Below are 27,921 nucleotides of genomic sequence, written 5' to 3'. Positions count from 1 at the left end.
CTGACTATATGAGTACAAAGTACTAGACAAAATTGAACAAATTGAACAAGGAAAAAAACTAGGGCCTAGACAAAGTGTGGTTCAATAAACAAAATAGGTTATATATGAATATATGATATATCAGTGCAGGCATGCAGCCTAACTGCCTAGCTCAAGTTTTTTTTCATACCTCGCTGGACAGCCTGGACTGACATGCGTGCGGCATGTCGCGTGGTGAACTGCAGAACTGGTGAATGGTCAATGGTGATCGCCCGCCCGATCCCGAATCCTGATCGCCGTCTCGCAGTCGCCGGAATCCCGATCGCCGTGAGCATGTGACGCCGTCTCGCCTGCGACTGCGACCCTGGCACCCTGCGATCTCTTTCCGTCTCGCCCACGATCTCTTTCCGTCTCGCCCACGATCTCTTTCCGTCTTTCGGGGCTGTGGCGTTGCTGCGTTGGCTTGGCGCCTTGCAGCTCAGGAGGTGAGGCGACACGCACACGCGACGAGGAGCCGTTGCGGCGCTGCCGATCAAGTATGGGCGTACTGCGTATGGCCGTATGGGTTCTGGTCTTCTGTACTTGAGTTGGGCCCCCATCCCGCCTGGGCCCTGTGCCATCGCACCTCCTGCCCCACCCCTAGGGTCGGCACTGGCTGCAGGTGTGCAGCACGAGCATCGGCAGCCCAAGCCCGGCCGCCGCCTTCTGCACGGCGGTGAGCGTGGCGTCGATGATCAGGCACGCCTGCTGGGGCTCCCCTCCTCCTCCTCGCCCGACCTCAGCAGCGACGCGAGCGCGTCGCGGATGCGCTCGGCCAGGGCCGGCGCCTCCACGGTGGCGTTCATGGTGAGGACCCTGTCCACGCCGTCCTCGGTCACGGTGACCGCGTCCGAAATGGCGTCGGGTACAACAACGAAGGAGAACTCCGGGTGGCGCGCGGGGTCCGTCGGGTTGAAGGACGTGTGGAGGACGGTGACGGCGAGCCCCTGCGCGTGGAGCGTGCCAGCAAGCTGCAGCATCAGGCTGACGTGGCCCTGGAACGGCAGCGGGAACAGCGCGACGCGGGCGGCGCGCCGCCTGCTCCGGCCATTCTCGTTGGCCGGCGGCGACGTTACTAGCTAAGGGTAACAATAACAAAGATGTAGGATTTCTCGGGTTCTCTATGCTGCAGCTCGGAATGGGCAATGCCAATTATCTTTGAAGCTTCAAGGGAACTTCGTAAAGCAGCAAGGATATGGTCAAAGTGATGGCCACTGTCCTAACGGGTAGAATTTGCCAACAATTGGCGTATGAGTGGTATTACTGAAGAAAACACCACAATGACCAAAACGGTCACTGTGCACAGTTGGTCTTCGCCCCTACTCCTAATAAAAATACATGTTTTCATTAATTACATTAGGCCTGCATCTCTATAATTTGCACCGGAGCACATTCGACTTCTAATAGGTCCTGAACTGTAGATAGAGAAGAATCGTTCTGAGCAAGTCCATAAGGAGCAACCCACTTTTTCATCAGTTCCGGGGAGGACCAAAGATCTTGCGCGACCGATCTGCCAGAAAAACTAAAAAGAGAAAGAAGTCCTAAATTTTTTACCACCACAACTCATGTCACTATGAAAATTTTGTTCCCAAATGTCACTTTAGAAAAATATTACTAGAACATTAATTTATGTACCAAACTTTACCAATGTTACTGACTTTGTGCACAAAGACAAAGATGAATGACTTAGAGTTACTCTAAGAATGAGAGCTAGAGAGAGGTACATGTTTGCAACTCAGAGCTCAAATTTTTTAATGCAAAGATCCATTTATTTGAGTCGAAAGCTTGAGGACAATTCTCTTAATTATTTTTTTTTCAATCAAAGTGATGGGTGTGGTGCTTATTTTTAGGGTTCATGCATAAATTTTGGGGACTAAGCACACGAACTATTAATGCTCACCCCATAAAATAGTTTAGAAGTTATATAAACACTAGCCATGACACCTGCAAAATGTTTTAGCCAATAGTCATGTTTTTTTTTTTTGAGGGGGAGCCAATAGTCATGTGTGAATGCAAGAATGAGACGCGGCGACAACCGCGGGGAAAACATAGGTCCATATAGGAGTTGAGCATTTTGCGGGCTGGGTATCTTTTGGGCTGATATGAAAAAAAAGCCTAATTTCTTATGGGCCTAAAATCTATGTTCGGGCCGTCTGTTAACTTCATTAGGCCTGCGAAAATTGGTCCCAAAGGCTTCGCAGCAGTGGCCCTATTGTCGCGCTCATGCCCATAGAGCGCGAACTTGTTGGCGGGAAGAAAATGGAGGGGCACGGTGTTTTCCCTCCAAAATCTCGGTGGGAAAGCGTAAAACATTTCTGAAATCCACCTTCCTCATCCAAGCAGACGAGAGATTCCGGAGATGGGAAGGCCCAGCGGAAGCACGCGCAAGGAAGCCAGGATCGCCGACGGCGCCGGCGCCGACCGCTTCACCGCGCTGCCGATCGAGCTCCGCGCGCACATCGTCTCCTTCCTCCCGTACCGGGAGATCGTCCAGCTTTCGGTGCTGTCACGGCCTTGGATGCACATCCACCACTACACGCCCGTCGTCAAGCTCAATCTCGACGAGTTCCTCTTCTTCGACGACATCATGCTCGACGAGGGGGACGAGGACGCCCTCCCCGGCGTCGTCGACGACGGCCTCCTCGTCGGCCTCCGCGTCGCGCTCCGCCGCCGTGCGCAGGAGGGGTCCGGGTGCACGGTGGACGCCCTCAGGATCGCCTACGCCGTCGACGACCGCCGCATGAGGCGCCACGCCGACCGCATCATCGCCCTCGTCGACGCGCGCAGGATCCGCGTCACCGTCCCCTACAACGGCCGCACCTCGAGAGACGCGTGGACGCTGGCCCTCCCGGCCGCGGCGCGCTACCTGGACGTCGCCGTGTTCGGCCATCTCTCGCCGGCAATCACGGGGCCAGGCGCCGCCGCCCTGCTGAATCTCCGCCTCGAGCACGTCGTGCTCCGCGAGTGGCCGTGCCTCCCGTCCCTGCGCTCCCTGACGCTCAACACCGTCACCGTCGAGGCGCCGCTCCCACCTGGCGCGTGGTCCCCGCTGCTCGAGTACCTGAGCATCTTCAATTCCAAAATCGAGCAAGCGCGTGTCGACATTCGCCTGCCGCTCCTCAAGAGCCTTGACTTGGATCTGGTCGACGTCAGCGCACACGGCGACTCCATCGGCTCGCCGTTCGGAGACATCACCGTCGACGCTCCGAGGCTGGAGGATCTGGAGGTGATCTGCATCGCTGGCTGCGCCGCCGAGTACAAGTCGTTCACGCTGCGGGCGCCGATGCTGCGCTACCTGTACTGGCACAACCAGTTCGCGGAGCGCGTGGCCATCGATGTTGGCAGCCCGGGCAGCGTCACGGCGGGGAAGATCCAGTTCGAGTGGAATCACGAGAGTAGCTGCCGCGAGCTGAAGAGCTACAAGGCACAGATGATGCGGATGCTGGAGGGCCTCATCCCGGAGCTGTCGCCGGAGCGTGTCGCCCACGCTGCAAGGTGAGGGACACCATGCCCGTTTATCCTGCCGTCCACTGCGAGGTGTGTTGGCTGAGTACTGCTGGGATGTGAGCCTTGCTAAATTTGCTGTGCTGTTGAATGCAGGCCTCACATGACGCTCGACAAGTACACCGTGGAGGGCACTGACTTTGTGGAGGACGGCAAGATGATCCCCGAGGAGAGGCTCGCCTGCGACCTCGATGCCATCATGTCGTCGCTAAAGGACTGAACACCATTGGCGTGTCAGTTGCTTCTAACAAAGATGCAGGACAAGTGGAATTCTGAACTTTGGACCGCCGCACCGATTGTGCATGAGTTTGACTGGAATAGCAAGTTCATTTCTTCTTTTTCTTAGAAAGAGACCTGATTTTGCCTGATGATCTTAAGATATTTGATGTTTCCTGCACCATGTTATCTTGTCAATGAATTGTACTGCCGTTCTTGTTCTAGAAATGAAATGCCCAATAGTTCTTGACCATGTTTGTGCTCATAAATCCTAATCAATTTGTTCTGCGTCTGCATGTTTTCCTGATAAGAAATGCAATTGCAACTCTTCAATTAATACAACACTAGCAGAGTGCAGCGAAGATACTTTCGCATAATGAAACAATTGCAGGTGCTTCTAAAAAAAGAAACAGGGCCGGTGGAAGTCTGAACTTTGGACCTCAATCTGTCATCTGCTGCACTGACCGTGCATAAGTGTGATTGGATTAGCATGTTGATTCCGTTTTTCGTAGAAAGAATCCTGATTTCCCTGATGAGTTTAAAGATGTTTGATGTTCCCTGCACCATGTTATCTGGTTCTGGCCACTGATTTGCACTGCTGTGCTTTTTCTTGAAACAAAATGCTTGTAGTGCAGTTCTTAGCAATGCTCTAAATCCTAATCAATTTTGTTCTGCCTTTTTGCTGATAAGAATTTTACCTATAAATCTTCACAAAATACTAGCAGAGAAGATAATTTCGAACAATGAATAGTTAATTTTGATTTGTTTTTGGATTTTTCCTAAATGTAAGTATTTCATTTGATGAGAGGGGGATTCAGTTTCGTGACATGAGAAAGCAACACATTGCATTATTTGACAAATTTGCAAACATATCAGGAATTCAGGAACAGGAATCAGGATTACCATACAAGTTACCACTCATCCCTAACTAATTGAAAGTTCACAGGGACAGTATGTACTGGACTAGACTGTCTAAGGCCAAACTAGTAGCAGCAGATGCTTGCACCTGCAGACGGCGTGCCCTCTCCCTCATCCAAGCTCCATCTTCCCCAACCATCAACTTCGTCACCGCCTTCGCCACCCTCTCCCTCTCGATCACCTCCCCAACCTCCATCCCAACACCCCACTCGTGCGTCACGTACCGCGCGTTCACCATCTGGTCCGCGAAGCACGGCTGCACTAGCATGGGCACACCTTCGCAAATGCTCTCCAATATCGAGTTCCACCCGCAGTGCGTCCAGAACGCGCCGATTGCATCGTGCGCCAAGACCTCCCTTTGCGGAGCCCATGTCACAATCTTCCCTCTGCCCCTCATCTTCTCCTCCAACCCGTCCGGCAACGGCGGTGGAGCCTCTTCGCCAGCGGCGCCGCCAGTGACCATGCCAGGCCGGACGACCCACAGGAACGGCACGCCGCTGCCGGCCAACCCCCACGCCATCTCCTCGAACACGGCGCGGTTGACGCACGCCAAGCTTCCCAGGCTCACGTAGAGCACGGAGCGCGGCGTGCGCGCGTCCAGCCACGCCAGGCAGCCGCGGTCGGGCGCGTGCAAGCTCTGCTCCGCCGGCGGTGGTGTCTGGGACAGCAAGTGCAACGGCCCGACCGCGAACGCGGGAAGGGAGAGCTCGCGCTGGATCTTGGCTAGCTCCGGCGCCTCGATGGCCTCGAACGTGTTGAATACGATGCCGGACACCGAGGCTCGGACGGCGTCGGCGACGCTGGTGACGAAGCCGCAGAGCTCGTCGGTGTCGCAGCCGTCGACGCGGATCAGGTCTCGCACGCGGAGCGGCTCGAGGCCCGGCGCCGGCTCATCCAGCTGCTCCTCTGCAGGAACATTTGCTTGCAACTAGCTCATCAGCTTCTGCGCTCCAAGATCCAATGTGAGAAAAAAAAAACAAAAAATATTACACTCTTAGTTTGCTTGCCTTTGAAGGGAAGGTAGCCGGCGTCGCGCAGCCGCGGGATCGCTAGCATGTTGCGGAGCGCGGCGGCGCTGTCGGTCCGGAGCGCGAGGACGGGGACGCCGAGCTCGCCGGCGGCGTCCATCGCCGCGTAGCACTGCCCGTCGACCACCGCGCACGCGACGGCGTCCTGCAGCGACGCGAGGGCCTGCCGGAAGGGCGCCGCGATGGCGGCGTTCAGGGCCAGGAGCTTCGCGAGGATGTCGGAGTCGGGGGAGACGGCCGTGTCCTGGAGCGGCGTCTCGTGGATGGGGACGAAGGCGAGCCCCGGGTGGCGCGCGGGGTCCGGGGCGTTGAAGTCCGTGTGGAGGACGGTGACGGCGAGGCCCCGCGCGCGGAGCAGCGCCGCGAGCTTCAGCGTGGGGTTGAGGTGGCCGTGGAACGGCAGGGAGAAGAGGACGACGACTCGACGGCGGTGGAGGCCGCCGTCGCGGAGCTGTTCTTCTCCGGCCATTTGCCGCCAGCAGAGTGGCTGCTCAATTCCAGAGTGACTGGCTGGCCGGGAGGTCGCAGAGCTGCTCTTTGTCTGTGTGCAAAAACTGTGCGCATGTGATGCACAACGACCAGGCTCGTCAGAGCAGTACGCTAAGATTAAAAACGAATGGTTACGCAAGGAGACAGATAATAATCGGTCCAAAGGTTCAAGGTTGGGCCTCGGATAATATTTTTTTTGCAAACGGTATCTAGTTGTGCTAGTCTAATAACTCGTGCTCTAGCTCGTGGAGTAATCCATGAATAAATGTGGCACTCGAGGCAATTTTTAACATTTTATTTTAAACATTTAAGAATAGCGTGTCCAAAATTAAATTTTTAGATAACTTAGCGTGACTCAAGATGCTAGTCAGCTGTTTGCATGAAAAACTTGACTCATGCCGTGCCATGCCCCCTAAATAAAATGGCGTGGATCCCCTATCTAATTAATATTCTCTCTCTCATCCGTTCATATTATAACACAATGCATATATAAGGATATAGCTAATCTAGAGTATTTGTGGGCTAATTTAGGTTATTTTAATGATGACGGAGATGTGCATTCTAAATATAAATTTAGAGGGTGAATCTAGTTTACTTTCATAGTCACATAGATGGGTAATTTGGATGAGTTTATGAGTTACTTTAGATTATTGTTATGATGGCAGGTTGGGTATTTAAAATGCGTATTTAGATAGATAATTTAGATTATTGTTATAATTGTATGGGTGAGTAATTTAGATGAAGATTACACTGTTACTATTTATGTGTAGTTTAGATACACATATTTACAGGGGATATGATAAACTACTATTATAATGGTAGCTGGATAACTTTTGTAAAATAGATCATAGACTATTATTATCAATAATAATTAGAAACTACCGAATTGATGGCGTATCTCATGAGAATTATCTAAAAGGCTGCGAATGGAGTCTCTAGTTAGGAATAGTAAGATAAGATGTGCATAAACTATTGATCTTCGCTAAGTTATATAATAGTGTGATGCCCTTATCAAAGTTTAAGACCACCAAGACCACAATACGGTTTCTAATGCGACATTTTGACTAGTAATATACATAAAATATATTATTTAAATAGATAGAGTTTCCTATTCTTTTAGTGGTTGGCGACATGCCTATCACAGCGAGACGCTCGTTAATGGTAACTTCATCAATTTCGAGGATCTCCTGACTCAGTTTCTACGATGTACTTATTGGAATAGGGGTTGCGTGCGTATATTTACAAGGCTGAGTGTGCATGCGTATATGTGAGTGTCTCCTTCTGTATTGTGTTAAAAAAATCTAAAATAGAGTTGGACGATATGATGAAATAATGGACTTTTAGTGGGGATGTGGTTCAATTTTATGGTTCTCGACGGGATTTGTGATAGAGATGATATAGTTTGTCTGTTGTTAATGTACTTCCTTCCATGAAAGCACCAAATTATATAAGCGGATTGCTTTGCTTAATCTTGGAGTGCCGCATACCCACCGTTTCTGTATTTTTCTCAGCTAACAGAGTCACCAATTAACTGCAACCATTCGTTTCAGTCGTGCTCAAGCTCAAGTATGTTCATCAGGGGACTGTATCTAAATTCCAACGGTCCAAAGCCGTACACCAACCTTCTCTGTATGAATTCAATGGTCATTGAAGAACAGAGCCACAAAGAGCCTTCAGAGTCAAATGTGCAACTTCTGAACTAACATTTCCATCTTAATACTACTTATCAGTTCAAAAATGTAGAATATGTATTCCAATTTAGACTAATTATTTATATGTTTACTGATACAAAAGTGATCATTTTAGTATTAGTTTTGTAGTCATGATCTCCTAATTAGTGTTTCTTTTGAGACGGCAATGGTGGGCGGAGATTGCCCACCTGAACTCAAATTGATTAGGGCGTAAGCCCGAGTTTTTACAACACCAGCGTGGCGCGTCAGGATACATTAGAGGGAGGGGAAGGGTAAGCGTTTACACAGGACCGGATTACGTAGATAGAGCAGAGCACCAGTCTTCAAGAAGGAAGAGATCAAAGCGGCGGCGGACTCTCACGGCCCAGAGCCATGCGTGGGTGATCATCGCCGCCACTAAGGCAATGCGATCTTGGTTGATCCTATCAAAAATCATACGATTACGACTCTTCTAGATGATCCAGAGAAGCAGGAGGGTAGCCGTACGGCGGAGTTCACCAGGTGGTAGGGGGACGGCGTCAAGCAGCGCGGCTAGCCCTTGTGGCGGCACTTTGGGGAAAAATAAACTCCGCTTCTATCGTCTCTTTCAAATTGATGTTCCAATATGTTCTTATCATTTTTTTCACAGTTCCTTTTTATTTTTTTATTTTTTTCATCTTACCATTACGGAATTAATTTCTTTTGAAGATTAAGAAAGAGCCAAAATAACTTGAAATAACTAATAAAATAAATAATAATTGTTCCAAGGAAACCTTCTACTCAGAGTTGACTATTGATACACGGTATAAACATAGCCTTAATAAATTAACTAACTTCTTTTACTTATTAAAATACAATTAAAATACAAAATCCAAATCAAAAACTAAATCACAATGTTCCGATAAAAAATGAGAGATTTGTAATATGAGTACCTTTACGCTTCGCCGAGATGTAAGGTGCCATTTTAGGATTCCATTTCTTAATACCATTTCTTAATCTCCTAATTAGTTTGAGGGAGGAACTCTTTGGTCAAAGTTTATCCTCGAAGAGGAAGATCATGCCAGGCCAAATTACTACATGTAAAAAATGAACAGAAAGTATACTAATTTTGTCTTGTCGTGTAGAGACGAAATTTGTACTAAACAGCTATAATATAATCATCTGGTCAACAACGGGAAGCAACAACCGTTGGGCCAATAATGGAGCACAGTACCTACTGTGGAAACGTTTGCATCTACATAGCCGCCGGCAACTGCAAATGTGCAATGCGTGAGCGTGAGGACGTTTCCTTATTCAGCATTCAATCTACCTCGCCGCCTCAGCCTATATAGTTACAGACAACTGATGAACTCAAGCCAAACCAACAATCCTCATCTTCCCCTGTCGAAAAGGCTCAGCATGGAGGCCTTCATTTCTGCAGTCCTTGGCGACCTCGTCAGCAGATCAGTATCCTTCGTCGTCGAAAGATACTACCGGCGGCACAAGGGCGCAGCGGAGAACCTGCAGCGGCTGCGCCGTTTGCTGCTGCGCATCCAGCTCATCGTCGAGGAGGCTGAGGGGCGGCGCATCACAAACCAAGCCATGCTCCGGCAGCTCCAGATGTTGAGAGAAGCGATGTACGAAGGCTCCTACCTGCTTGATACTGTCATGTACCGCATGCTGCAGCAAGAGAGTACCAATTACAAATCTCGTGGTCAGTCATCATCTGCCCTGCCCAAATTAGGTCCAGCAAAGCATGTGTGCTTCTGTTCCAGGAGGGTGAACACACCATGTCAAGGTGATGGGGTGAAGGAGGTGCAGGAGATGCTTGGAAGCCTGCGTGGCGTCATCGACGACATGGCGGAGTTCATCGTCTTCCTGAAATCATATCCTCCCATCAGCCGTGAGCCATACAGCAAGTACATGTTTCTCGAGAAGTGCATGTTTGGGCGCCAGGTGGAGATGGAGAAAATTACCAACTTCTTGCTACAACAAGATCCACCCGGCACGGAAAGTCTACAGGTGCTTCCCATAGCTGGTCCAGCAAGAGTTGGCAAAAGCACTCTTGTGGAGCATGTCTGTTACGACGAGAGGGTGCGCAACCACTTCTCTTCCATAATCCTATGCAATGGATATCCTGCTGCTCCGGAAGGCGGCAGAGTCATGAAGGAACAAACCCATGATTCACATGGAAGGTCACTTGTTATCGTGGAGCTTGCTGATGATTTTGTTCTAGACGAGCAGTGCAAGAAGTTGTGCTCTGCAGGAAGGCACATGCCACCAGAAAGTAAAGTTATCATCACAAGCCGATCGGAGAATATCGCGAAACTTGGAACAGCAGGAGCTATCAGACTGACTTTTTTACCCCAAGAAGCTTACTGGTACTTCTTCAAGGTGTTGGCCTTTGGGAGCACAGATCCAGAGGAGCATCCAGAGCTAGCATCCATAGCTATGGAAGTCGCAGAAATGCTTGGTGGATCTTTCTTGGGCGCTAACACTGTCAGTGGGATGCTGAGAGCTAATCTTGATGCCCGGTTTTGGCGCAAGATCCTCGCGTTGCAGAGGAACCATGTAGAGAGGAATACCCTCCGTTTTGGGGAACATCCGCATAGTCTTCTTCAGAAAAACCGGACTGTTTATCTTTGGACTATGTCCAACAGAGCCATGTGGTTCAAAGTTCACTATCGTGAAAAGCGTTATCATGATCATGAGGTTCCGAAGATAACGCTGCTTGATGTTCAGACTGGAAGTGCTGAAACTCATGGCAAGTTTGAAGTCGTAGTGTGGAAATCACGCATACCCCCGTACCACAGCTACCTGATGAGCTGTGAGATGGAGGCGCCAAATCTGATGGTCAAGAAGAAGCGGCCTCACTCCATGATGTGATTCAAAATCATCTGCAGATACGAACACAATGTAACTGTCTCTGTTCATCGGTGGTTTTCAACATTTCATTGCTGGAGTCAGTTTCCTAGAACGTCGGACATGTAATGAATCAGACATCCATGATTCAACTCATTTTGTTCTAGACATTATTTGATAATTTTGCTGAGCATGACTAATTTGCAGTTGGCAGGGACGATATGTAATGAATTAGGCTATCTATGGACAAACTAGTAGCGGCAGATGCTTCCATCTTCAGACGGTGTGCCCTCTCCCTCATCCGAGCTCCTTCTTCCCCAACCATCACCTTCGCCACCGCCTCCGCGACGATTCCCCTCTCGATCACCTCCCCAACCTCCATCCCAACCCCCCACACGTGCGTCACGTACCTCGCGTTCACCGTCTGGTCCGCGAAGCACGGCTGCACGAGCATGGGCACCCCTTCGCAGACGCTCTCCAATGTCGAGTTCCACCCGCAGTGCGTCCAGAACGCGCCAATGGCTGCGTGCGCCAAGACCTCTCTCTGTGGAGCCCATGTCACAATCTTCCCCCTGTTTTTGATCTCCTCGCTGAACCCATCTGGCAATGGCGGCGGAGCCTCCTCCTCGCCGCCGGCGACCAAGCCCGGCCGGACGACCCACAGGAACGGGACGCCGCTGCCGGCAAGCCCCCACGCCATCTCCTCGAACGCGGCGTGGCCGACGGTGGCCACGCTCCCCAGGCTCACGTACAGCACGGAGCGCGGCGGGCGCGTGTCCAGCCACGCCAGGCAGCCGCCGTCGGGCGCGCGCAGGGTGGTTTGCTCCGCCGGCGCCCGGGACATCAGGTGTAGCGGCCCGACCGCGAAGACCGGGAGAGAGAGCTCACGCCGGATCTTGGCGAGCTCCGGCGCCTCGATCCCCTCGAACGTGTTGACGACGACGCCGGACGCCGAGGAACGGACGGCGCCGGCGACGCGGGCGATGAAGCCGCACAGCGCGTCGGCGTCGCTGCCGTCGACGCGGATCAGGTCCCGCACGCGGAGCGGCTCGAGATCCGGCACCAGCTCATCGAGCATCTCCTCTGCAGGATCGTTAGCTACGAGCTAATCAGCGACATGTGCATTCCAAGAGCAAGATCCAGAGCGAGCTCGACGGCCTTGCCTTTGATGGGAACGTAGCCGGCGTCGCGCAGCCGCGGGAACGCGAGCATGGTGCGGAACGTGGCGGCGCTGTCGGTCCGGAGCGCGAGGACGGGGACGCCGAGCTGGGCGGCGGCGTCCACCGCGGCGTAGCACTGCCCGTCGACCACCGCGCAAGCCACGGAGCCCTGGTCCTGGTCCTGGCCGCGGCGCCCGCGCAGCAGCAGCAGCGACGCGAGGGCGTCCCGGAAGGGCGCCTCGCAGGCGGTGTTCAGCGCCAGGAGCTGCCTGGCGATGTCGGCGCCGGGGCAGGTGACCTCGTCGGGGAGCGCCTCGTGGATGGGGACGAAGGCGAGCTCCGGGTGGCGCGCGGGGTCGGGGGCGTTGAACGCCGTGTGGAGGACGGTGACGGCGAGGCCCCGGGAGTGGAGGAGCGCGGCGAGCTGGAGCATCGGGGTGACGTGGCCCTGGAACGGCAGCGGGAACAGCACGACGCGGTGGCGGCGGCGGCGCTGTTCTTGTCCGGCCATCGGCTCCGGACGGCGGAGAGTGGTTGTGGTGGCAATGAGAGGTCTGCAGATGGTGACGCGGGATTGGTATGGAGCAGGAGTAGCGTAGAGAACCTTTGCTGATTCCAAATTTTCAATAAAATGCATCAAAAACAGAAAGATCAATTTGAGATGTTAGGGTAAAGCTTTTGTAATGGGCTTGTGTGCCAAGTCTTCGGCTCTGATCTCATCTCATATTAAATTCTGTGGGATGGCCAATTTATTTATTGAAAACAGAGGACCATAGCAAAAACAGAGCCCAGGATGGCTGCAAAAACAGAGCCCATGGCCCGGTACAGAGTGTTGACTCCTGGCACAGGTAGAGAAGAAAAAATTGGACAGAAAAGAAAAGAAAAGAAAAGAAAAATCTGATTGGATTAAGGCGCCTGCTATAAAATATCCAACAGATCGAGGAGCTCAATTATCCCCGGTCCAAGATCTCAGAGACACTCTCCACTATATCACTTCTAAGACTAAAGAGCAGTAGGCATCATTTGTGCAATAGTCACCGTCCATCTTTACAAACACTCACAGTTCAAAGATCCTAACTGATTCATTCACCAGTCGCCGTTGTTACAAATCTTTGTTTTGAATGGGTGTTCTGTAATAATCTTCGAATTCCTACGCAAGAGTTCTTTTTTTTGTAACTAATCTACGCGCGAGTTAGTTGGATGGTCATTTTGCACAGATATACTCCAGGCTGAACCTAATATAAAGCAACATAGCACACCATGTCTTTTTTTTAAGATAATGGATAGTAATCCAGCTTCAACATCCTCAAATCGAAGATGATGAGTTCACAATGTAATGGGAAACAACAATTATAAACCCAGTAGTTGATGCATTCAGCTGGAACCATGCAGGCGCATAACAATTCCAGACATCCATGCATGGTCCTTATACCTGACACTACAGCTACGAAGAAAGAACTCAAAGGGAAAGTGTGTGATCTACCAACTTATCAACGGCCTGCTGAGAAGACCCGCTACTCTCAAGGCACATCCTCACCTTCTCCTTCAACTCCTTTGCTCTTCCCCTGATCTCAGCTCCCTCATCTTCTTCCATCAGCTTCCTGACCGCCTTCTCGATCCCCCCCTCGCTCTAGCACACCCTCTAGCAAAACCCCAATCTTCCATGCATCCGCCACGTACCTTCCGGTCGCTTGTTGATCTCCAAAGGTGGGCCTCGATAGCATCGGCACTCCCTCGTAGTACTCTCCAATGTGGAGTTCCGTCCGTTGTGAGTCCAGAAGCCGCCCACCGCAGGGTGGGCTAGCACCTCCTGCTGCGGTGCCCACTCGATCACCTTGCCCCTACCTTCCACCGCCGACTCGAACCCTTCCGGGAGCTCCTGCTTCTCCACCCCAAGCACGAGACCGCGCCGAACGACCCATAGAAACGGCTTGCACTGTTCGCTAAACCCCATGCGATCTCCGTAAACTCATCTTGGGTGACATGAAAAACACTACCGAAGCTCACATACAACACAGAACCGGGAGCTTGCGCATATCCAGCCACTCGATGCAACTGCGATCCTGGTTGAGTAGGCTGGTCTCAGCACCATCGTTGGACGCGATGAGCTTGTGGAGTGGACCGACGGCGAAGGGCGGTATGCCTTTGGGGGCAAGGTCGTCCCCGATCATCCCGAGCTCGTGTGGTTCGAGAGCTTCGAATGTGTTGAGGATTGCACCGTTGGAGTTTGTTGTGGTCTCCGTGGCAAGATTCAGGATTTTCTGCCCGATTTCCTTGATGGGGAGCTTGCTTGGGTCGAACAGATCCCTCACTTGCAGTGGTGGCAGCTCCTTTATCGGCATGTGCAGATTGGACTCTGAAATAACGATATAAAAGCAATGTAAAACAATGTCCTATGTAGTGAAAATTTGCCCATTAGTAAAAGTAAACTGACTTGAAAGTTTTAATCTTTATCAAGATTTATTCAGGGGAAATTCGTTTGAAACCGTTGTACAGAGCTAGAAACAGAAGAAGATGGCACCGTATGGTCTCTTGTTGCTAACCTGTCGCTGCCAGATAGCCCTTGTCGTGGATCATGTCGTAGGATCTGAACAAGCGGAAGCAGGCGGCGCCGCCGGTGTGCAGCACGAGCGTGGGCAACCCGAGGCCGGCGGCGGCCTTCTGCGGGGCGGTGAGGGTGGAGTCGATGACCAGGCACGCCAGCCGGGGCTCCCCCTCCTCCGACGACCTTAGCAGCGACACGAGCGCGTCGCGGACGTGGCCCGAGGCCTCCATGGCGGCGTTGAGGGCGAGGATCTTGGCGATGCCGCCGCCGGCGGCGTCCGGGACGGCGTCGGGCACCGCGACAAAAGCGAACCCCGGCGGGTGGCGCGCGGGGTCCGGGGCGTTGAAGGCCGTGTGGAGGACGATGACGGCGAGCCGCCGCGCGTGGAGCGCGCCGGCGAGCTGCAGCATCGAGATGATGTGGCCCTGGAACGGCAGCGGGAACAGCGCGACGCGGGTGGCGGTGGCGGCGCTCCTGCCGTCCGCTCCTCCTCCGGCCACGGCCATTCTCGCCGGCTGGATAGTATGGTTCGATGATTCCTCCAGTCGGTGCTCCGGCTTGAGAGCTTGGAGTTGCTATATATAATCTTATCTTCCTGGTACTAATTGGATGTTCTTTTTGAAGCTTTCAGGTAAGCCACCTAGGATTTCTAGGTGGACACTCTAAAAAGAGAGAAATCCTAGAAATTCTCAAAAAAGTAAAATATCCGACCATCAATCGATAGATTCAAATCATCAGTTATTGGATCTATTATATTTTCTAAAAAATTACCCACCTATGCCGTTATGAAAATAGCTTAAAGTAACCCCCTAAATCTATATATAAATTACCCATCTATGCCATTATATAAAATAAACTAAAGTAACCCCTAATCTTCATCCAAATTACCCACTTATGCCATTATAAACAATATTTAAAATAACCCCATAATTTGCAACTGAATTGCCTACCACTATTACTTAAAAAACTTAAAGTAACCCTTATATTTGCATCTATATTACCCACACATACCATTATTAAAAACTACATGAGGTAACCCTACGTTTGAATCAAATAACCTTAATTAAAAATATACAACAATATACGATTCTAAATCATCTATAGTATATGATATAATAATTAAGGTTCATACGTGTGTCACCATTTATAAGGATATAAAGTGATGAGAATATAGATTTCTATGCTGAAATTGTATCTCAAACTTAGGGTTCATTAAACAATTCAAGCGCATACCTGCGATGCAAAGTGAAAAGTTAAAGATTATACATGTGGATGAAAATATTATAGAGTAATTACCAACTAAAATCTAACACAATTGGATGAACATATTAAGTATATATCTACATAAGTATTGTGTTCGAATATTTAACAAATGAGAAGTAGCTTATGGTAATATTTTTGTAGCAATGTAGTCTTATTTATTTTCACTGGAGACTCCGCATTAGTTCCCACGAGACAAGCTAGAAAAAAAGAGACAAATTCTCATAAAAAAATAAAAACATCAAACACCAATCCTGTAAACTCTAATAATTATAGCCATTGATCTATTATATTTTCTAAAAGTTACCCACCACTGTTGTTGTGAAAATATTCAAAAATGGGCTCTAAACCTGTATCTAAATTACCGTGCTCAGCTATTATAAAAAATAATCTAAAATAACCCTATAATCTTCATCCAATTTACTAATACACATTATTATAAAGCATAACTTAAAATATCATTCTAAAATTTTATCTATGTTACCCACGTGTGGCGTTATTAAAAATAACCTAAATATTAATCTAATTATCTTCATGTGCATCATACAGAAATATCAAAAAGTAAACTAATATATGATTCTAATTTACCTATTTATGTCATTTTTAATATAAAAATACTAAGTTAAAGTATATACACATGATGAGTGCCACCATTTAGACCATTTATACATGTATGTGAGGAATCGATGAAAAATATTCATTTTTATGCTAAACATAATGTATGGAGGATTGGAGGTGTGATACAAAATGAAAAAGTACGAATATGGATGAAAACGTGCATCGAGTAATTATTAATTAAAAATCAATCATAACTGGACAAAGATAGGTACATATCTATATAAGTATTATGTTGAAGTATTGAAAAATAAGAGAGTAGCTGGAAGTTTAATTTCTAAATAATTTTTAACAATAGCTTTTAAAAATATTAGCTCGTGCGGGAGCATGGGTTGATGGACTATTAACCGGGGCAAGCATGATCTATCATTCATGGCCTCATCAGATATTTCACCATATACTGGGAGCTTGGTTGGAGGAAACTTCGTAAGCCACGGACGTGCGTGCTCTCGAAGCACACACAAGGATATCATATCAAATTGACGGATTGGTCAAAGGTGACTGCCACTGTCCACTGTCCAGACAGGTAGAAATGGGCAACGGTTGACGGATCTTTTTTTGTTTTCTATACAATCTTGTGGATCCGGAGGAGGTTCTATTGAATGTGTCAACACTCTGTAAAGCAAATTACTTGTTCTTGTACTCGATGTTGCCCCATAGATATAACAAATGAAAGGTTCACAGAGACAGCATGTAGTCGACTAACATGTCAATGGCGGTCCGAGAAGACCCAGACCCATCCAAGCACTCGGCAACTTTCCTCCTGAGCACCTCTGCTCTCTCCGTCATCTCAGCTCCCTCCCTCCCACCACCCATCAGCTTCCTAACAGCACCCTCGACCTCCCCTCTCTCCAGCTCGCCTTCCAGCTCGAACCCGACACCCCAGACCTCCTCCACGTACCTCGCGTTCATCATCTGGTCCACCGCGTTGGGCCTGCAGATCATCGGGACCCCTTCGCCGACGCTCTCCAGCGTCGAGTTCCACCCGCAGTGCGTCCAGAACCCACCCACTGCCCGGTGGGCCAGCACCTCCTGCTGCGGGGCCCACTGGATCACCATGCCCCTACCCTTGACGGCGTCCTCGAAGCCATCGGGTAGCTGCGCGATGTCAGTGTCTTGCACTAGGTTGGGCCGAACGACCCAGAGGAAGGGGTGGCCGCTGTTCGCCAGGCCCCAGGCCACCTCGACGAACTCGCCGGAATCCATGGCGGCCAGGCTCCCGAAGCTCACGTACAGCACCGATCCCGGGGGCTGGGTGTCCAGCCACTCGATGCAGCTGTAGTCCTGGTCCAGGAGGCTGCTCCCGGTGGTCTTAGAGGAGAGCTTGTGGAGCGGGCCGGCGGCGAGGAGCAGCGGGAGGTCGAGCTCGCCGCGGAGTTTCTGTAGCTCGTCTGGCTCCAGGGCCTCGAACGTGTTGATGATGAGGCCCGAGCAGTTCCTCACGGTCTCGGTGATCCGGGCGATGACCTCGCGGACCATCTCGTGGCTGCTGATCTTGGTTTGGAAGAGGTCTCTCACTCGGAGAGGTGGCAGCTCCGGCACCGGCATGTAGAGCTGTGACTCTGCAGCAGGAACATACAGCTCAGAATGCAAACCCAACAACGCAGCAATCAAGTTCAAGTAGTAACTAGCAAAAAATGTTCCAAATTTACTGATGCGTAGAATGCTTGGGGTCGCAATTTCTTTCCTAAAATTTGGAATTCTTTGATGATTATATTGTGAGTTGCTGACCTTGGAAAGGCAGGTAGCCCTTGTCATGGAGCATGGGGTAGGCGAGGAAGCACCTCAAGCACGCGGCGCTCCCGGTGCGCAGCACCATCGTTGGAAGCCCGAGCTTCTCGGCGGCCCGCTGCACGGCGAGGAGGTTGGAGTCGATGACGAGGCACGCGGCGTGGGGCGCCTCCTCGTCCTCGTCCTCCGCGATCATCGCGGACGCCAGGGCGCCCCGCACGGCCTCCGGCGACGCCTCCATGGCGGCGTTCATGGCGAGGATGACGTCGATGATCCTGCCCGTCGCGGCGACGCCGGCGGGCACGCCGTCCGGGACCTCGACGAACCGGAACTCCGGGTGGCGCGCGGGGTCCAGGGCGTTGAAGCGCGTGTGGAGGACGGTGACGGCGAGGCCGGCCCGGGCGTGGAGCGCGCCGGCCAGGTGCATCATCGGGTCGATGTGGCCCTGGAACGGCAGCGGGAACACCAGCACGCGGCGCGGGCGCGGGTCGCCGCCGCCGTCGCGCACTCCTTGGACGCCATCATCGCCGGCCATCGCTACTCGCCAGCTGTGTGCCTTGAGCGCGTGCTCTCGTGGTGGAGCGATCGAGCTACTGATGGGTGATGAGCGATGAGCACTGCTCGATCCCCAAACAAGTCTGGACGTGACGACACGTACCAACAGAAGATTGCCTCATTGGAGGGAGGCAGCTTTATGTGTCGTGTAGTACCGAGTGCGTTGCAACAGATTTGTCCTGGAGTTGCAACGTGCCAACGCCCGGCGCCCGGCGGCTATGCAACCATGCGCCCATGTCGCGTTTGAAGCGCCGGCTAGCTTCTAGCACTTCGATTCCACGTCATTGCTGACGTTACGTAGCTTGCATTATTTGTCCGGGCGGCAGATGTAAACTGGTCAGGGCTTGATGGGGTACGTCTGTGAAAGGACCAGCTTGTTGCTGACGAGTAACTGGATGGCCCTGCTGGACTCCTGGAGTAAAAGAAAGAGGAAGCCTGGCCTGCCTGGAGATGTTTTTGTCAGGCCTCTGATCATTGGAGCAACACAATGACACAATGCAAGTCTTTCTTAATTCGAAGAAAAATCAATCGCAAAAAAGTCTTGGAGCAAGCCAATCGCCCGATCGCATGCGGTGGCCAAACAAACACGACAAGCTAGGTCGCTGCTGACAACAAAACGATGTTTCTCCCAAATCATGTCAGCCGTCAACAACTCGTAGCAGCAATTCACTGTTTGGATACGAGGTGCTAAACTTTAACAGTGTCCCATCGGATGTTCGCATGCTAATTAGAAGGACTAAACATGATCTAATTATAAAACTAATTGCAGAATCTTGTGCTAATTTACGAGACGAATCTATTAAGCCTAATTAATCCATCATTAGCAAATGGTTACTGTAGCACCACATTGTCAAATCATGGACTAATTAGGCTTAATAGATTCGTCTCGCGAATTATACTCCATCTGTGCAATTAGTTTTATAATTAGTCTATATTTAGTACTCCTAATTAGCATCCAAACATCCGATGTGACCGGTGTTAAACTTTAATAGGTGTTCCCAAACACCCCCAATCACATGGCTGGCTCTCCAGTGCTCTTCAGTCTTCACTTGAGCTCACGCGACGCGCGCGTCGACGTGATGGGCTGTCGTCCCTCACGAGCCACTGGGCCAGGCCAAGGCGTAGAACACATCGTTGATGGGCTCATGTGGGGAGGGGCTTGCCAATGGAGGCCTCATTGAAGCAGATCAAAGATTTTTGTTTATATATGGATCAGCTTAGTACTCACTCCCCTTATACCGGGGAAACCTATCTGGCTTCCGGAAGCCCAGAAGCAACTTAGCTTCCGATGTTTCAGATTTGTGCGATCAATGAGAGCCGCACGATCTCCTTCTTCTTCACCATCGCTGGGTCGTCTACGCCGCCGCTCGAGGACGTGCTGGTGAGAGCCGAGGAGGGGTGGGGGGTGGGGGTGGGGGTGGCCGGCGGCGAGGTCACTGTCGGCCGGGGTGGAGGTCGTGGATAGTGGTGCTTAGGGTTAGGGTTTTGAGGTTCCAGGGGGCTTCAATGCCCGACGGCTTAGGAGGAGGACGATGGTGGCCCGGTGGTGGTGGTTCGGCCTGCGGCGGAGGCAAGGCGGCGCAGGAGCACCACCAGCGAGGAAGGGCCGGACCTCTGGTGGCCTGAGGCTGGCGGTGGGGGTGATGAGGAATGCTGGGTTAGGAATGGCGAGGTTGAATGTCGGCGGTGGGCGGGTGGCGCGGCGGCGAGCTAGCCGCCAGCCGGGGTGGCGGAGGAGGCAGCGGGGTGGGAGACGACGGGGGAGAAGATAGAGGTGGTATTGTTCGCTGTGCAGCTGCGTTGTCTGCCGTGACGATCCGAGACGGCAATGGCCGGCGTCCAAGAAGCGCGCGCCGGCGGCCTTGACGACTGCCAGGGAACGCACCGGCGCCGCCGTGTCCTGGTGTTCCCGCTTCCGTTCCAGGGCCACATCAACCCGATGCTGCAGCTCGCCGACGCGCTCCACGCGCGGGGCCTCGCCGTCACCGTGCTCCACACGCACTTCAACGCCCCGGACCCCGCGCGCCGCCCGGAGTTCCGGTTCGTGCCCGTGCCCGACGGCGTCCCCGCCGAGCTCGCCGCGTCCGGGAACGTCATCGGCATCCTCGACGCCATGAACGCCGCCATGGAGGCGGAGGACTCGGCGGCCCTCCTTGACGTCCTCGCGTCCGTGCTCGCGGATGACGAACAGGCCCCTGTTGCGTGCATGGTCTTCGACGCCAACCTCATCGCCGTGCCCAGGGCCGCCGCGGCGGTCGGCGTCAAGACGCTAGTGCTGCGCACCACGACCGCCGCCTGCTTCGGAGTCTCCATGGCCTACCCAATGCTTCACCAGAAGGGCTACCTGCCTCCACAAGGTCAGTTTACTAGAGCATTGGCGCAAGTGTAGTGGTTGTCTTTTTTATTTAATCCTTAATTACCTTGGGAAGTACGTTTCAGCTTTACTATGTTTTAGCCGCAAGTTCTTTTACTACAGGAATTTTTTGGTCAATCACTAGGATCAGCCAAATGAAAATTTAAACGTGCATCAGCCCAACAAATGCAAATGTGCATCAAACCAAAAACAGGAGACAAAATGGCATAGCCTTTAAGTCAATTTTATACAGACCAGTTTTTAGGAGAATTTCAAATTTGAGAAACAACTTTTTGGAGACGTTTTTTCCCCTTAACTTATTATTAACATAGCATGAAACATGTACTGTGGTCATATGTTTTAACTTTATATATGCTCTGTTTTAGAGTAAAAAATGCACATGCCGGTGAAAGAGCTACCGCCACTGAGGGTAAGGGACCTCTTCTATTCAAGCTGGAGCGACCAAGAAAAAATGCGCAACCTGCTTGCTCGGGCCATTGAAGCAGTGAACGATTCGTCTGGTCTAGTGATCAACACTTTTGATGCTCTGGAGCCAGCCGAGCTGGAGAGGATCCGCGAAGAGCTCCACATCCCTATGGTACTCGCTCCCGGGCCTCTTCACAAGCTCTCCTCTAAGAGCACAGGAAGTAGCTTACTGGATGAAGACTACGATTCCATCAAGTGGCTGGACATGCAGGCCCCGGAATCCGTGTTGTATGTTAGCTTTGGGAGCTTGGCTTCCTTGGACGCCAATGAGTTCTTGGAGGTGGCTTGGGGTTTGGAGACCAGTGGCCATCCTTTTCTATGGGTGGTTCGCCCGGACTCGGTACGGGGTTTGGATCGTCCAGGTTTCCCAAATGGTTTTGAGGCTGCAATTGAGGGTAGAGGCAAGGTGATTCGATGGGCCCCGCAACAGGAGGTGCTGGCCCACCGTGCAGTGGGAGGGTTTTGGACACACAATGGTTGGAACTCGACATTAGAGAGCATTAGCGAGGGGATTCCAATGATATGCAGGCCTCAGTTCGCAGATCAGATGATGAACACAAGGTACGTGGAGAAAACATGGGGTGTAGGGTTCGAGCTAGAAGGTGAGCTGGAAAGAGGCAAGATAGAGAAGGCCATTAGGAAGCTCATGAAGGAAAGGGAGGGAGCCGAGATGAGGGAAAGAGCTAAGGAGCTAAAGAAGAACGTAGCAGACTGCTTGAGAACTGGTGGGTCCTCTCAGATTGCCATTGATAAGTTGGTGCAGCATATACTTTGTTTGTGACTATTTTTCTGCGGACGAAAATTCTATGTTGTGTGAACCTCTTAGCTAGGCAGATTTGTAGGGAATACCAAATTTTTGTTATTAGCCGTATTATTGTGTTTATTCCACAAAACAATATATGGAACTTATTTTCCTTTTTGTTTTCTCGTCAAAATTTCTGCTTGAACAAAGTGTGTTACCACTTGAAGTAGAACTATATTATTTGGGTTAGTAGTTACTCAATCCAGTAGGTTAATTGTTGTGGACCTTTCAGTAGGTTATTTGGGTTATAACAAATTAGTTATAAGCAGTTTCGGACATCGACAAGTGTGTCCACTGCTTAAATTTTATTCTAGTTAAACTAATTTAATTTAAGGAAATTAGTATAAAAAGTTGACTATATTTTTGGATGGAGTATATGCAGTACATTTAACACTACATATGAAGGTTTCTAATATCAAAACATGTGCTGCTATGGATAAAACAAATATTAGTGGATCCTAGAGCCCAATCTGCCGCGGGTTTACTAAGAACAATATGATCCCTAGAGCACAATCTGCAGAACAAAACATGTATGCTGTTAGGGTAATGGTGATCGGCCAGAAACAAAGTAAACTGGGGGGAAGAGAGCATGGATATTAATTGGAGGTATATATACACCGACCTGCAGTCCTATTGTCGGATTTTGATCAGTTAAAGAAGAAAGAGCCAGCTCAAATTGAAACTTGTCAGGTAAAATGGAAGTGTCCTCCGACTGATATACTAAAGATGAATATCAATTGGATCTTTCATACTGAAACAAACAAAACAGGAGCATGGGCGTTTGTAATCCATGATAACGTGGGAGAAATTCAAGCTCCAGGAACATGAAAGATTATCAAGTTTGCTATATGATAATCCATTTATAACAAGATACAATTGCCAATGATGTCTACCAAGGTCCTCTGTTGCTAACAAGTCGACATGACCAAGTTGCTAGTTACCAGGGCCATCCTGATATAAACGGAAGCCCTGCACAAAACTCTAAAATGGGAGATACAGTAGGCTAGTAAAATAGAATCTCCAACGTCCGCAATAGAAGTATTCAAATTATCACCAATATTTGCACGTTTGTGTTGTCAATAAGATTTTGCTGAACCTCAAAATTATTTTTGGTGTCTATCTAACCATTTATAGGATCATTCAGTTATAGAACCATGATCAAGTGTCTAATTATCGGATAACACTTGTGATTCTTCTATAATAAACCTATTCATAGGTTGTAGCCCTTTTCCTGATATTGAATTAAATACTTACTAGGATCGTGCCCGTAACAAAACATTTATATTGTAATATATGGAGCATTCAACAAAACGATAATAATGTGAAAACAGAGGAAATGAAAATCAGAATTGTGTAGGAATGGGCATTTAGAATATAGAAGAATATAGAAAATTTTAAAGTATACACTAATCTAATTTATTTAGACTATAAGGGTGCATCATTTTTCCATACAGTGCTCGACGAATCAGAAAAATCATGTAATGATAAAAATAAGTTTGTGATCAGTGTAATTATGGTCTAATTCGTATATTTTATCTCTATGTGAACTTACATGTGGGAACATTAATTCATGTAGGTTTGATCCATCCGCTGCATACTAATGTAAAGTCTTAGTTCGGGTTTCATTAACCATTAGCTACTTCTAGCTACCCAAGCTACCGTGCATCCAAATAACAGTGGGACAAACAATAAATCCAAATTGATCTCTTACGTGTTCAGTATCCCCTTCTTCCGTCGTTCTCGTCCGTTCACTCTTCTTCTTTGTCGTATATTCATCCAAATCCAAAGCCAAAGCTGAAGCTCCTCGACATGTGGCCGGGCAATGGACACATGTAACTCTCACCTGTAGCTCTCCTCCCTCGCCCCTCGGGTCCATCAGCCACCTCTCTCTCCCTCTCTTCTCGCCATGAGAGCCAAGCTCCAAAGACGACAACTCGATCCATCATCTCTGTACTCTAGTGAACTCAAGCCCTCTATCCTTGTCTCCTTTTCCTCCGAGCTCCAGCTCCCTCTACTCCTGCACATCCCATGGCACGGCATCCTGCGGGAGCACCTCTTCTGTCCCTAGGGCCACTCCGCCCCTAAGCCACTTGCACCATGGATGCTCCCCTAGCTGCGCCGCTAACTCCTCCCATATGCTGTCGACATCAGCACTGCCCTCGTGCTTTCCTCCACCCTCGAGGTCCCCTCCAAGCTCCGGCACCGTCCTGAGCTCCCCTCCGGCGCCACCCTTGAGTTCTCCTCCGGCCAAGCACTTCTCCTACGCGGTTCCTCCATGGCGGTTTCGAAACAAGCGGGTCTCCGTCTTCGTTTCCTTTCCAGCACGACCTCAGATCCAGCGTGACTATGCTTTTGTTCGTTCTTCTGGTCTTGATTCGAGTTTCAATTGAGAGGGGAAGGTGTCCCTTTGGTCTTGGGAGATTAGGAGAACCTGCGTTCTACATATACAAAGGTGAGGGAGAAAGATTGCTTCTTGTTTTTTTTTCGGTAATGCTACAGTCCGAGCGTCCGGACGCGTCGGACGTTCCGCTTCAAAAATATATGGTGCTTCCTATCTATCCATTTCCACCATTCTTTTTCAACCTTCCACCCTGGCGTCCTCCTCATCCACCCCGGCGGCGGTGCGCTCCCCACCCGGCGGCCTCGTCCCCCACCCGCTCCCCCACTCCGGCATCCTCCTCGCCCACCCCGGCGGCGGCACACTCCCCCACCCCAGCAACCTCGTCCCTACCCCGGCATCCTCCTCGCGCACCCCGGCGGTGCCCCTTCCCCACTCCGGCGTCCTCACCCATCGGGGGCGCCCAACGTCCCCGGATCCGGTGGCCCTCTCCCCGGCCCGGCGAGATCCGAGCGGGAAAGGATCGGGCGGCGGCCATGTTGCAATAGGTATCTCACGATGTTGCAGTAGGGACTCTTGGATGTTGCAAGCGCTACCGTTTTTTTCTTCCCCATCCCTTTCCTTCTTCAACCTTCCATCCCGACGTATTCCTCATCCATCCCGGCGGCGGCACGCTCCCCAACCCCGACAGGCTCGTCCCGCACCCCGGTAGCCTCGTCCCCCACCCCAACGGCGGCGCACTCCCCCACCACGGTGTCCTCCTCGTCCACCCCAGCGGCGGCGCGCTCCTCCACTCTGGGAACCTCGTCCCCCACCCTGGCGGCGCCCCTCCCCCCACTTCGGCGTCCTCAACCAACCGGGAGCACCCAACGCTCCGGATCCAGTGGCCCTCTCCCTGACCCCGCCGAGATCCGAGCGGGGAAGGATTGGGCGGCGGCCATGGTGGACGACCTTCGGCGGCAGGCTGGTTGTCATGGATCTGAGTGTTGCAATAGGTACCTCATGGTGTTGCAATAGTTATTTTTGGATGTTGCAATTGTGGCTTTTGATGTTTCATCTGTTTTGCACCGGATCCGGTGGCCCTCTCCCTGACCCCGGCGAGATCCGAGCGGGGAAGGATCGGGCGGCGGCCATGGTGGACAACCTTCGGGGGCAGGCTGGTTGTCGTGGATTTGAGTGTTGCAATAGGTACCTCATGGTGTTGCAATAGTTATTTTCGGATGTTGCAATGATGGCTTTTGATGTTTTATCTGTTTTGCAACAGTCTGACTTGCCAGCAATCGGGTGTTGCACCAACTTGTTCATGATGTTGCATATAGTTGTTTTCTTTGTTTCGTTTCTTCTTCTTTCGTTGTTGCAATGTTGTAAGAGATATTTTTTTTATTGTTGCAATGTGTCTGTTTTGAATGTTGCATGAAGCAATTTGGGATGTTTCATGCACGTAAAGGTGTTGCAATCCTCGGTATTGCAAGTGTTGATTTTTGATATTTCGATAGTTATTTTTCAATGTTGCGACGGAGCGTCCGATAAAATAAAATTATCGGACGTCCGGGCGCTAGCACTTCCATTTTTTTTTTGAAGTTTTGTTGATTGGTTCTAGATTTTTGTTGGGAGATTGTTGGGATTTTGTTGGAGAAAGATGTGCTCTTCCGTTCTGACGGTAGATTGTTGTTCGTTGGATCAGATGGCGTGTGCCTTGTCTCGGGCTCCGGTTGAGTTGTCTGAGTTGTTCTACTGTGCAGCAGTAGAAGCGAATGGCCATGTCCGCCATCGTCACAATGCAATCTTTAAGCCGCCGTGAGTCCTGCCCATCAGCCAAGTCGGTGTGGGTCCACATCCGACACCTTTAGTGTAGGTACGTAGAGGAGTAACATAGTTCATGCTGTGAGGATGATCCATGGCGAATCAGCTTCTGTCTTCATAACATGGTTCTCATCTCCCTCCAACTGCAAGATGCATCTGAACTGCAATACATTCATATAGTTAATGGTAGGACCACTGTGCAAGCATACATAACAGAAACAATATCTCTAAAACTCCGAATTTGTTAGACACTGATAGTCTGAATTGTGACAACAAGGCCTCTGAAACTCTCAATTTTTTAGCATTAACAGTCTGACTTGTGCCAACAGGGCAGCTATGAATTTTGTTAGCATAGCCATTCTGAATTGTGGTGATGAAGAGCAAATTCTAAATTATGGTAATCTCTTTCAGCACATGGAAATTCATTTTGAATCTGATGCTAGAGTGGGCATCTTTAGTATTGATGGTGGCAACTGGCATTGCACTCCATTTCAGGCCTACTCTTTGATTAGTTGAAGCCATCTGAAGATGTTGCCACCTGCTTCATGGTGAAAATGTGAGTGATTAATGCAGCATTACTACAATGAGCTACAATACAACTTTCCAACCAATCAGTCCTTCAAGTACTTAGTGGCAGCATGATAAAATAGTAAATTATACTATGTTCTATTGGTAACACTTGTGCAGTTGAGCTACAATACAACCAAACAAAGTCTACAACCCCATTTACCTTTTCACTTTTCACTGACGAAAAAGTAATGGATGTAGCTGTGTGTATATGAACTTCTGAACATCTTAATTAAGATTGCAGCTATCAAATCTCTGTTCATTGTAGTAGTTTGTTAAAATGGTCAAGGAGATTTATAGTACGAGGGGCTCCAAACTGATTTTCATGGATGATGAGCCTTCCTATTTGTACATGTAAATTGTGTGCCTCTTTGCATATTTAACAGTTTACATGTTTTTAGAGAACTTGATATTTGTAGCCCATTGTACATGCCCTTTTCGTACTTCTGCACCCCCTCCTTAGTGTCATCTACTTTGATTATTATATGCACGAGGTGAGGCCATGAAAAATTGTTGCTTTCGCTACCCATAAATATGATTCATTCCAGTGTGTGAAAATACAACTATTAAGTACCGGGTTCATTTCCTGCACGGTGGAATTTTATTGATCCATCCATCACTGCTGGAAAACTGAGCATTCATCCCGAGGCTAAGTACCGATTGCATTTTAGCTCGGTATTAATACTCACATTAGTACCAAGCCTAACAGATAGTCCCTGAGGAGCCTCCCGTGACCCCCTTTAGGGGGCACCACCCGGTACTAAAGGGTACACATTAGTACCGGTTGGAGGCTCAACCCGGTACTAATGTGCTTGAGGTTCTTTAGTACCGGGTGGGCACCCGGTACTAAAGTCATCAGCGCACCTTATCCTCTTAGCACTCTCTCCTTCCTCACCTTATCGTCTCCCGCACACCTGGGCAGCTAGCCTTATCCTCTCCCTCCCTACGCCTCCCTCACCCTCCCTCAGCTCCCTCCCTCCAGGAGTCCCTCCTCCCCTTCCACCGGCCCCCTCCCTCCCTTC

General features: G+C 50.2%; 5 protein-coding genes and 3 pseudogenes across 5 annotated transcripts; 3 read left to right on the top strand and 5 right to left on the bottom strand.

Annotated features, from left to right (window-relative positions):
- LOC101784531 overlaps positions 1-1,744 on the bottom strand; it is a 13,440-nt pseudogene extending 11,696 nt beyond the window's left edge.
- Positions 1,745-2,339: 595 nt separating this feature from the next.
- On the top strand, positions 2,340-3,991 carry LOC101755472. The gene is made up of 2 exons (XM_004955811.3): positions 2,340-3,513; positions 3,619-3,991. The coding sequence occupies exons 1-2, from the start codon at positions 2,378-2,380 to the stop codon at positions 3,740-3,742; spliced, it is 1,260 nt and encodes a 419-aa protein (XP_004955868.2). The 5' UTR covers positions 2,340-2,377; the 3' UTR covers positions 3,743-3,991.
- Positions 3,992-4,562: 571 nt separating this feature from the next.
- Positions 4,563-6,243, bottom strand: LOC101784124 (DIMBOA UDP-glucosyltransferase BX8). The gene is made up of 2 exons (XM_004959057.3): positions 5,664-6,243; positions 4,563-5,562 (listed from the first exon to the last, which is right to left on the bottom strand). Exons 1-2 carry the CDS (start codon positions 6,151-6,153, stop codon positions 4,679-4,681), a joined length of 1,374 nt encoding a protein of 457 aa, XP_004959114.1. The 5' UTR covers positions 6,154-6,243; the 3' UTR covers positions 4,563-4,678.
- A 2,998-nt stretch (positions 6,244-9,241) lies between these two features.
- LOC101783718 (disease resistance protein RGA2) lies at positions 9,242-10,708 on the top strand. The gene has a single exon (XM_004959056.3). The coding sequence runs from the start codon at positions 9,242-9,244 to the stop codon at positions 10,706-10,708; it is 1,467 nt and encodes a 488-aa protein (XP_004959113.1).
- Positions 10,709-10,855: 147 nt separating this feature from the next.
- On the bottom strand, positions 10,856-12,355 carry LOC101783311 (DIMBOA UDP-glucosyltransferase BX8). The gene is made up of 2 exons (XM_012843923.2): positions 11,848-12,355; positions 10,856-11,767 (listed from the first exon to the last, which is right to left on the bottom strand). The coding sequence occupies exons 1-2, from the start codon at positions 12,353-12,355 to the stop codon at positions 10,881-10,883; spliced, it is 1,395 nt and encodes a 464-aa protein (XP_012699377.1). The 3' UTR covers positions 10,856-10,880.
- Positions 12,356-13,114: 759 nt separating this feature from the next.
- LOC101782904 lies at positions 13,115-15,057 on the bottom strand (annotated as a pseudogene).
- A 1,738-nt stretch (positions 15,058-16,795) lies between these two features.
- LOC101755065 (DIMBOA UDP-glucosyltransferase BX9) lies at positions 16,796-18,979 on the bottom strand. The gene is made up of 2 exons (XM_004955810.4): positions 17,996-18,979; positions 16,796-17,826 (listed from the first exon to the last, which is right to left on the bottom strand). Exons 1-2 carry the CDS (start codon positions 18,528-18,530, stop codon positions 16,943-16,945), a joined length of 1,419 nt encoding a protein of 472 aa, XP_004955867.2. The 5' UTR covers positions 18,531-18,979; the 3' UTR covers positions 16,796-16,942.
- A 1,453-nt stretch (positions 18,980-20,432) lies between these two features.
- Positions 20,433-22,170, top strand: LOC101782492 (annotated as a pseudogene).
- Positions 22,171-27,921: the final 5,751 nt, after the last annotated feature.

Source organism: Setaria italica, chromosome II, assembly GCF_000263155.2.
Source record: "Setaria italica strain Yugu1 chromosome II, Setaria_italica_v2.0, whole genome shotgun sequence".
Classification (NCBI taxonomy): domain Eukaryota; kingdom Viridiplantae; phylum Streptophyta; class Magnoliopsida; order Poales; family Poaceae; genus Setaria; species Setaria italica.
The sequence above is the reverse complement of the archived record's forward strand: the minus strand, read 5'-3'. Positions and strand labels throughout refer to the sequence as shown.

What these genes read in the sequence shown, in the direction of transcription:
- LOC101755472 (XM_004955811.3), top strand. Translation starts at nt 2,378, where the DNA reads ATGGGAAGGCCCAGCGGAAGCACGCGCAAGGAAGCCAGGATCGCCGAC. An exon ending in CGTGTCGCCCACGCTGCAAG is followed by an intron (nt 3,514 to 3,618) that starts GTGAGGGACACC and finishes TGTTGAATGCAG; the next exon opens with GCCTCACATGACGCTCGACA.
- LOC101784124 (XM_004959057.3), bottom strand. Translation starts at nt 6,153, where the DNA reads ATGGCCGGAGAAGAACAGCTCCGCGACGGCGGCCTCCACCGCCGTCGA. An exon ending in CGGCTACCTTCCCTTCAAAG is followed by an intron (nt 5,563 to 5,663) that starts GCAAGCAAACTA and finishes ATGTTCCTGCAG; the next exon opens with AGGAGCAGCTGGATGAGCCG.
- LOC101783718 (XM_004959056.3), top strand. Translation starts at nt 9,242, where the DNA reads ATGGAGGCCTTCATTTCTGCAGTCCTTGGCGACCTCGTCAGCAGATCA.
- LOC101783311 (XM_012843923.2), bottom strand. Translation starts at nt 12,355, where the DNA reads ATGGCCGGACAAGAACAGCGCCGCCGCCGCCACCGCGTCGTGCTGTTC. An exon ending in CGGCTACGTTCCCATCAAAG is followed by an intron (nt 11,768 to 11,847) that starts GCAAGGCCGTCG and finishes ACGATCCTGCAG; the next exon opens with AGGAGATGCTCGATGAGCTG.
- LOC101755065 (XM_004955810.4), bottom strand. Translation starts at nt 18,530, where the DNA reads ATGGCCGGCGATGATGGCGTCCAAGGAGTGCGCGACGGCGGCGGCGAC. An exon ending in GGGCTACCTGCCTTTCCAAG is followed by an intron (nt 17,827 to 17,995) that starts GTCAGCAACTCA and finishes TTCCTGCTGCAG; the next exon opens with AGTCACAGCTCTACATGCCG.